Source organism: Pelodiscus sinensis, chromosome 1 (assembly GCF_049634645.1).
Source record: "Pelodiscus sinensis isolate JC-2024 chromosome 1, ASM4963464v1, whole genome shotgun sequence".
NCBI lineage: Eukaryota > Metazoa > Chordata > Testudines > Trionychidae > Pelodiscus > Pelodiscus sinensis.
In genome coordinates, this window is record NC_134711.1 from 141,500,588 (window position 1) to 141,510,207 (window position 9,620).

A 9,620-nucleotide genomic window follows, 5' to 3' on the forward strand; every position below is an offset into this window, starting at 1 on the left:
TTAAGCAATTCCAGCAAATTTTTGGAATATACATTATTCATTGATTTAAATTATTGAATATACACGTTTTCTATTATATCCACTTGTTCTCACATGCCTTCAGTGTGAATCTAACCCAATCAACATATCCCTGAACAGGCTAGGTTCTTGCTGTGATGCAGAGGGAACTTGTGACAAAAAGGCAGTAGCAACAGCTGCACAGACTGAATTAAGAAGAGTGAGTGTTTACCTGGTACTCAGCAACTGTGCAGCTGTTGCTGGGTAGAAGACAGGGATGGTGTTCACCACTCTCTCTGGTCGAGGATCCACTGGCACAGGATCTGCCAGGATTTCCACATATCCAGCTGAGCTCTGACTTGTATGTGGTATGTATGCCCAGCTGGGGAAGAGAAACAGTAACTCCAGCCACTCAAAGTCAAAATGCAGAAGCTAAACCAAAAAAAGAAAGAAAATGGTACCTCAATTCGAGATATAGTTACAATATAACTCCAGAACTAAGACATTTATAGCATTATCCCAACATTCCCATCACACAGCACAAATTCTCACCACTCATTTTAGAGCAGGGATCTGTTCTCAGTAAGATGAACATTTTGTTGCTCCCCAAACAGTGGCAAGTGACTGAGCTGTGAATAAACTCCCCCCTCTTTGCTCCAGGAGAGAACCCCAAACTACATGTTGCTTAAGTTTCCTGTAAGCTGTGCCACACAGCTACACAGCAATCTATTAAGCATCACGCAGGCAGTCAGAGCCCACCTCACCCAGACCTGCCACAGCTGGGATACAGGCACCCTTCCCCAGCCCAAAACTGCCACTGTTGGTTCAAAGATGCCGTGGTGGGGAAAGGCACCTCTCCTTGTCATAGTCCTGGGGCATCCTGCACCCCAATCCCCCCCCTCACCACCATCCACTCCAACTCCAAAGTTCATACTCCCAGCCAGAGCCCTCCTCCCTCCCCTCCCATCTCTCTGCCCCAGTCCTGAACCCCTCATCCCTGGCCTCACGCTCCTAGCCAGTGCCACCAGCCTCTAACCCCAATCCTCTTTTGCAGCGCTGAGCCCTCCCCCATCCCAAACCCCTCTGGCCCACCTTCACCACATGAATTTTGTTAATGAAAACTGATGAAATGTCACACATCACCTCCAAACTGGTGCACATAACAAAACTTACTCTGCATGTGTGGGGAAAAATTAGAAGGAACACTTTAAATAACCTTGAAAACACCTATGCTATTTTACTCCTGAGGAAATTTTGTACCAAAAGAAAAAAAAATGCAAAATTCTGCATACTTTGTCAAAATAACAATATAATCATACCATTTTCAATTATTTTGTCACAATTATTTTGAAATAAATTACCAGTCATTGAAAATGGTGTGACTATATTGTATTATTTCAACTAAAATATGCAGAATTTTTTGACACAGAATTCCCTCAAGAATACCAGGGTACTGTGTAGCTTAATCTGGGTGCAGGCAGCTCGATAGGGGAAGGGAAAAAGGGGCCTGGGGGTACACATGATCTTGTTGTGGGGTTCTGGGTGCATGGGAAATCGGCTCCCTTGTAGAACCCTAGAGTGAAGGTTAGTGCTTAGTGGGAGGAGTAGGGGTGTGGGAGATTCAGTAGGGTGGGGAGGAGAGGGGGGGAGGTTGTCCTGGCATTTGAGGTGTGGGGTCAGGGAGCATCTGGGTGGGGGTCCAGGTGTGAAGGGCTCCTGATGAAGAGGTGAGGCTCTGAGGGGTGGGAGTCTGCATGCAGGAGGGCTCAGTGATGGAATTCTGGGTGTGGGGAGATCTGAGTGCAGGGAGCTCCTGACGCAGGGGGATGAAGCTTGGCAGGGTGGAGGCCCAGAAGGCTCAGTGGGGTGGTTCTGGGCTTGGGGGATCCCTATGCAGGGAAGCCTAGTAGTGGTCCAGATGCATAGGCGTTGGGAGGATGGGGGAAGCAGATCCCTCTACAGCCGTGGTCACCAACCGGTCGCTCACGAGCTACTGGTCGATCTCGAGGCCTCGACCAGTTGCTCGCGAGGCGCCCTGTAAGCCCCGCCCCCATTTCCCTCCCACCCCCCCAGAAGCCCCACTACTTACCTCCAGAGAAGACGGAGGTAGTGTCGGCTTGCGGAGTGCTGGGGTTTGGCTCCGGGGCTTCCCGGCGCGGGGAGGGGGTTGGCGCCAGGACAAGCACCTGCGGGGCTTCCTGGCGCGGGTAGGGGGGTCGGCTCCCTGGGCAGGCACGCGCGAGTCTTTCTTGCATGGGAGGGCGGTGGGGGGTTGGCCCCGGGCCAGGTGAGCGCGCGCAGGGCTTCCCTGCGTGGAGGGGGGAGTTGGCCCCGGGGCAGGCACGCACGGGGCTTCCCTGCGCGGAGGGGGTTTGGTGCCGGGGCAGGCAGACGCGCGCGCGTGGTTTTCCCTCCGCGGGTGGGGGGGTCGGCCCCCTGGGCAGGCACGCACGCGAGGCTTTCCTGCACGGGGGGGTGGGGGTGGGTTGGCCCCGGGGCAGGTGAGCGCACGTGAGGCTTTCCTGCACGGGGGGGGGGGGGGGGGGGGGGGTTGGCCCCGGGGCAGGCGCGCAGGGAAGCCCCGCGCGGGGGTCATCCCTCTGGGCAGGGGCGCGCGAGGCTTTCCTGCATGGGGGGGGGGGCGGGGGGGGGGAGGAGATTGGCCCCGGGACAGGCGCGCGCAGGGCTTCCTTGCGCGGGTGGGGGGGGGGGGGGGGTCGGCCCCCTGGTCAGGCAAGCGCTGGTTTCCGGGGGGGGGAAGGGGGGGCCGGATGCTCGGAGGAGGGAGATTCAGGGGACTCTCTGCCTCCACTGGCATCCCACTCCCCTGTTCCCACTCCCCTGTCCCCAGCTACAGAACTGTCCCCACTCCCTGAATTCTGTCCCCATTCGCGTCCCCACTCCCCGAACTCTGTCCCCACTGGCACTCTGTCCCCTGCTGCAGCATCCTGTCCTCTGCCCTCCCAGCACCCTGTTCCCTCTCCCCTGCCCCCAGCCACAGTACTCCGTCCCCACAAAATGTATAATTATAAATGCTTCATTTTAGATTTAAATAGCATGAATAAAAAACAGACCATTTATTTCATAACTATAAACACGTGATTTTAATTGTATGCATTGCATAATTTAAAAATAAACTGTTTATCAGAGTGTGTAAGTAAGGGCTGGGGATAGCAAGTGATGGACAGGAGGAGAATAGAGAGGGCAGGGCTTCAAGGAAGGGGCGGGGCTTCAAGGAAGGGGCGGGGCGGTAGATCTTCGCCTTTTCTGAGATTTAAAAAGTGATCTTGGGTGTAAAAAGGTTGGAGACCACTGCTCTACAGTGAGACTGCTCCTTTGTAGCTGAGGAGCAATGAGGCCATGTAGTGGGAAGAGGGGTCACAGTACGGGGAGCTGCTGGCTTAACCCCTGTGTATTTGGACCCTCCCCACACTCAAACTTCTCACCTCTCTGCCAAGCTGAGCCTTCCCCACATCTGGCAACCATACCCCATTGAGCCTCACCTCCTGCACCAAGACATGTCCCTTCTCCCTGCCAAACCCCTCCTTCTCCTCGGTGTAGAGCTTTGTGCAGACAGGAGAGGTTTATGTGGGTTGATCTGATCCAACCCTGGCAGGGGCAGAGAAGGGGAAACTTCATCCATCCTCCCCCAGTGGGACATCCCAAACACACACCTCCTCCTTCTTGTAGGGTATGTCTACACTGCCACCCTAGTTCAAACTAGGGTGGTTAATGTAGGCATTGGAACTTGCAAACGAAGCCCGGGATTTAAATATCCCGGGCTTTATTTGCATGTTTCCGGGCGCCGCCATTTTTAAATGCCCCGTAGTTCGAACTACTGCCCGCGGCTGCAAGGAGGCTTAACGGTAGTTCAAATTAGGAGCTTTAATTCAAACTACCTAGTCCGTGCCGCGTGTAGCCACGGGCAGTAGTTTGAACTACGGGGCATTTAAAAATGGCGGCGCTCGGGAACATTCAAATAAAGCCCGGGATATTTAAATCCCGGGCTTCGTTTGCAAGTTCCAATGCCTACATTAGCCACCCTAGTTTGAACTAGGGTGGCAGTGTAGACATACCCATGGTGACTTACCTCTACCCCACCTGCCCAGACTGCTGGGAGGGTCATGTGAGCACTGATACAGTTTTCTTTTTGTTTCCCCCACTGTAACTCTTTTTCTCTGGGAAGCAAAGAGAATCTGTAGGGGAGGATGTGGAGTGTCTTTCTGCACAGAATTCTACCAGAAGTAGCAATTTACTGGGCACTAGGCCTTGCATTCCCTAGGCTCAGGTTTCTTCCCACCAACGGTATGGTGGAAATTCATTTATAGCATCCTAAGCTTTGGCAGTGCTTGGTATTTCCAGACCATATTTCTAACCTTTCTTCACCAGCGTTTGAAGCTCATCCCAATGCAGAGTTCTTTGCAAATAAAATTAACGTGCTCTTCACCTATCTTAGATTATTGATAAGTTGCAAAACAGAAAACCCTGAGCCTCCATTATTGGTGTCACGCATCAGCCTCCAATTCCAGATACTGCATCTTACTCAAGAGCCTCGGGGCAGGCCTCATCACAGTTGCATCCCATCCAAGCCAAAATTTCGTGGTACATGGTTAAGGATGTTAACTATTGGCTAATTTACTAGTCAAGTAGTCGATGGAATTTCCTGCTGTGGCTCTTGTACATTTCAAAGGAGGAATGTGGAACTCCGCATGCAGCCCAGGGCCAGTGGGAAGTCCTGCTGACTCCAGGCTGCATGTGACGTGCCAGCTTTGAAATGTAAGAGAGTCCCCAGTGGGGGCTCTTATGCATTTCAAAGCAGAAGTGCCCTCATGGAGCCCGGGGTCAACGGAGGACTCTGACTTGCCCACTGATCCCAGGCTCCATGTTGCGCTGCCAATTTGAAATGCCACACGGAGCCTGGCATTTCAGCTGACCACGGGTTCCATGTGGCATTTCCCCTGATCCCAGGGTTCCAGCTGATCCCGGGTTCAACGGAAATGTCATGCAGAACCTGGGATTAGCTGGGGAGTCCCAGCTGACCCCAGGCTCCACGCAGCGCTGCCCCTTTGCAATGCCGAGACGGCATTCCAAAGGGCAGCTCTGCACAGCTGAGCCCAAGATCAGCCATGCAGAGCTTCCCCTTTGAAATATCCCATTTCCCCCCCTCTGCTGCCTCTGATAGAGGCAGCAAGGGTGAGGGAATCGACTCGTCAACTAGTCCTTAACATCCTTATACACAGTATCATGGGCTTCACCAAAAGCCTAGCATAATTCATTCCCCCGTTGTAACTTCAGCTTCACAGCCTGTAATGCAAGCAAGCTTCCTGTTGTTGGTCTTATCAGCTTCTCAGAGTACATCTCACAAAGTGTTTGCTCCATTACTTGATTAGTAACTGAAACTACACTTCAATGGTAATTGACAAGATCAACCTTCTTCCCCTGCTTCTTTTCTCCAGTTATTCCAGAGTCCAAAAAGTTTAGGAGCTATCTCGTTAGCAATGAAAGTTGACAAATTTCACCGTCCCTCCCTGGCATTTGAACTCACTACCTTTCCCTCACAAGACACATATTTGCTCTCCCAAGTTACACATTCTGTTGTTTGCAAGGTCCCATAGATATTGTACCAAGAGCAGGATCCTGCAGGCTGCCTGTTGCCATACCTCACAGGGCATTGAACCAGTGTTGTCTTGCACATACAGGTTACCATCCATTAGCTTCGCTTTCCCCTCCTGCTTTCTTCCATCTGTCAGGTAGCCAATCAGGATTAGGTGAGCCCGAGGCAGAACACTCTGTTTGGGCACGATGACCTCATCTTGGTGAGCCCATTCCTTGAACTCCCTGGTGCTCCAGGTCATGTGACTACAGCAGGGTGTGTGTTGTTGGCATTGCAGGTCAGAGATGGAGATGAAGCTGAAGAAAAGGGAAAGAATTATAACATGAAAGGATGAGGAAGAAATGGGGGGGGGGGATTTAGACATTTTGCTGCCGGTCAGGCTCAGCACAGGTGTTATAATCTCCTAATGTAATGTAATGCCATTAACTTGCCCTCAGAGATGTTGTGTCATCATATGGGAAATCTTGGGCGAGAATGTACTCATTTCAATGGCATTATACAGGGTTCAACGCTGAAATGGCCACCGTATTAGGAGGACAATCTGTTTCCATATTTACCCTAAGAGCACACTTAATAAGTGATCTGGTCACATGGCTGGGCACACACGGGACATGTGAAGAAATATTTGGGAACAACAAGTGAAAAATATACTCATCTGAACAACCTTCATAGGTGATGTGAGGAGGCTTTATTCCACAGTTTAGGCAGAATGTTAATGGGCCATTCCATGAGAAGACCAAGGATAATGCCTAGAGTGTGGTGGAGGATTCTGTAAAGTGGCACTTCTCTCTTCTAAATTAATACTGACCCCATTTCCCCAGCAAGGTGCTTGGAGGTCCTGACCTGTAGCCAGAAGAGGCTGACTGTAGACGTCTCTGTACCACTTATGGAGAAGGATCAAAACAATGCTGCTAACCTTAAAGTTCAATTTTCATCTTAACAGACCTTGTTTAAAGGATGTGAGGCTGAGATGTCAAATCAAAGCGATCTTAGGCTCATCTCTTCATCTGTAAGAATGTAGCCAAGCTTAATGTATTCCACCTTAAACTATGAGACTGGATAAAGACAAGTTCTCCACCCTATCAAGCACTGTTAGTGAGCAACACTATGTGCCAGAGATTCTACAATGTTGAGACTGATCAAGTCACTAAATATCAGACACACTGGTGACATCATCAGCATTCCCAACCCAGCTGGTTGGCCTAGCAATCTGTGTGCCTAGCAGTAACAATACCCACACCTCAGATATAGGCCTTGTCTACATTAAGAAAGTTCAGCAAAAACTTCCTACTGGTGTCAACACTAATATCAGCAACATGGGAAGTTTTTAGCGTAGACAGCACTCCAGATTGTAGTTTCAACTCTTGCACCTTTGTACTTAGTTGACAAGGTTTTGGAAACGGCTGTTATGTTGGAATGCTGTTTAAACTAGGGCCTCCACAGAATGCAGATGAAGTGCTGCAAACTATAGAGTTGCAGGGACCAAGGACAGATCTACACTACAAGCGCTGCAATGGCACAAGTGCAGGTACACTGTGTAGTATAAACACTCACTACAGCAATAAAAAGGCTTCTTCCACTAGTGTGAAAAATCCACCCTTCTCTTCTATCCAACTAGCTGCAGGGGGCATAAGTCAACCTAATTATGATGCACGGAGTAGCAATGCACCTAGGTTGACCTAACTTTCAGGTATAGTCAGGCCTTAGTAGTGGGAGTCAATTAAGTCAAGAAGATGTACCAGGCTGACCAAGAGAAGCCTATACCTTTAGAGCTAACAAGCCAAACCCCTCCTAATCTTCATCAAGGATCTACGACCTACCATAGATGATGATCCCTCACACTTGCCTGCCTCCCAAGGTATGCAAGAAATTGCTTACAGACAGCCACCCAACCTAAGGCAAATACCACCAACTTCACACCCTCCAACAGAAACACTAATCCAGGAACCTATCCCTGCAACAAACTCCATTGCCAACTCTGTCCACACATCTACCCTACTGACACGATCACAGAACCTAACCACATCAGCTATATCAAAGGCTCATTCACATGCACATCTACTAACGTAATATATGCCATCATGTGCCAACAATACCCCTCTGCCATATACAAACAAACAAACAGTCTACACAAAAGAACAAATGTTCACAAATCAGACATTAAGAATGGCAACATCCAAAAGCCAGCAAGGGAGCACTTTAACCTTCCTGGACACACAGTTTCAGACTTGCAAGTTGCTATTCTCAGTAAAACTTTGAAAACAAACTGCAGAGAGAAACTGCTGAGCTGGAATTCATGTGCAAATTTGACACTCTGAACCAAGGTCTAAAGAAATGCATGGAGTGGTTCTCCAATTACAATAGGTAATTTCCCATTTAGGTACTCTCACCTTTGTTATTAGAGATGAGCCACATCCCTTCTGATTTAATTAATCCGGATGTCATGCTCCCATCTCTGTATCCTTTCTTTTTCTCTTCAGCATCTGAGCAAATGAGTGGTAGCTCACAAAAAGCCTACGCTTTAACACCCTAATCAATTGGTTAGTCTTTAAAGAGCCACCAAAAACCTTGTTTTTGCGGGAACCGAGGAACACAGCTACCTCTCTGAAACAAGGGAACCAAACTCTCCCCAAGACTCAGAGCTGACCGTAGCCGGGCTGAGTGCTACCCTTGGCTAGTCATGCGGACCCAGAGCTTGTGAAAGGGTCGTTCTAATACAAGGCGGTCACATCAGAGCAGCCTGCGCTGGGGCGGAGGGCCGGGCCCTGCAGTTCCCGCCATGGAGCAGGAAAGCGGGGACAGAGCAGGGCTCTGCTGTCCTGACACGCCCAGCTTCAGGGACAGGGGCGGGAGCAGCATTTCCAGCTGGCACGAGCCTCGCCAGGGCACTTGACGCAGCGGGGCGGGCGAGAGGCACCGAACGAACCAGTGGGAGGGAACCCGCCTCTCGCCAGGGGGTGGCAGCAGCATCCCCGCGCCCGTGCCGGGGCAGCGCAGCGGAGGCGGCCAGGGACGCGCTGCCCCCCCCCCGTGTTACCTGTAGCCCAGCGGGAACTCCCCGCTCCGCCCGCCCCACGTGCTCCGCAGGCACCGCAGCACCGAGTCCGCCAGCTGCTCGGGGCCGCCGCCGCCGCCCGCCCCCGCGGGGCAGAGGGTCTCGCAGACGAAGGCCCGGGCCGCCTGCAGCCACCGCGGCTCCTGCGGGAGAGAGGAGGGCGCGTCAGGCCGCGGCGCGGGAAGGGGGACGGGGAGCGCGTGGGGCACTTACCGCCCCGCCGCCAGGCCCCGCCATGCCCAGCGCGGCTCCGGCCGTCTCCATGGGAACGCGGCGCTAACAGCTCGAGGCATCAAGTGTAGAACATTCCCTGCGGCCCCGGCTCCCGGCCAATCAGAGCGCTGCTTGCCCCCCTCGGCCGCGCTCCGCCTGCCCGCCCTTCGCGTGCTCGTGAGATTCCAGGAGCTGGCGCGTGAGCGCCGGATGGGGGGGGGAGAAGGGTGGAGCCTTCCCGCCAAGCCGCGGCGCTGAGCACTTGGCTTCTTTCGTTCCTTCCGGCGCGGCAGGCCCTGAGGCGCGCTGTTCCAGCGTCGGGCGCCCCTCCCCCGCCGGCGTCAGAGCGCGGCCCCGGGGGCTCCCTAGCGCTTTGGGCGGCCGCACTGCTAGCCCGGCCCCGGGTTAACCTGCGCAGCCTGTGCCAAGTGCCCATACCCTGGAGCGAGCTGCGCCGCCCTGTGGGCCAGCGAAGTTAAATATCGACTGATTGACTCATCAACTAGGGGATGCATTTTTGCATCATCTATTCCATTAGTCCCTAGGGCACCTCCGCCTTTGAAGTGTCCTGTGGAGCCTGGGGTCAGCTGGGGACTCGGGCACTGACCCCAGGCTCCATGCCGTGCTGCTGTTTTGAAATGCCTGGAGGAGCCTGGTGTCAGGCATGTGTTGTATCATGCAAGCAAGGTACTAACAAACTTCAACAGGACTTTATTTACCAAAAGTGAAACCTCTTTACAA

The 9,620-nt window shown here is 52.4% G+C and overlaps 1 protein-coding gene across 4 annotated transcripts in view; it reads right to left on the reverse strand.

The window, feature by feature from the left end:
* The window catches only part of CTC1 (CST telomere replication complex component 1), a 36,815-nt gene extending 27,680 nt beyond the window's left edge, over positions 1 to 9,135 (reverse strand). For 3 of the 4 annotated variants that reach the window (XR_012897126.1, XR_012897129.1, XM_025189599.2), the window contains exons 1-4: positions 8,880 to 9,134; positions 8,649 to 8,809; positions 5,658 to 5,907; positions 230 to 429 (exon numbers count right to left, since the gene is read on the reverse strand). Coding sequence is in view for 2 of the 4 variants with exons in the window: in XM_025189599.2 (XP_025045384.2) it covers positions 230 to 429; positions 5,658 to 5,907; positions 8,649 to 8,809; positions 8,880 to 8,930 (662 nt within the window). In the remaining 2 variants the exon portion in view is untranslated. Of the gene's footprint in view, positions 1 to 229; positions 430 to 5,657; positions 5,908 to 8,648; positions 8,810 to 8,879 lie in introns of all 4 variants that reach the window. The other variant, XM_006132917.4, reaches the window with a different exon arrangement.
* Positions 9,136 to 9,620: the final 485 nt, after the last annotated feature.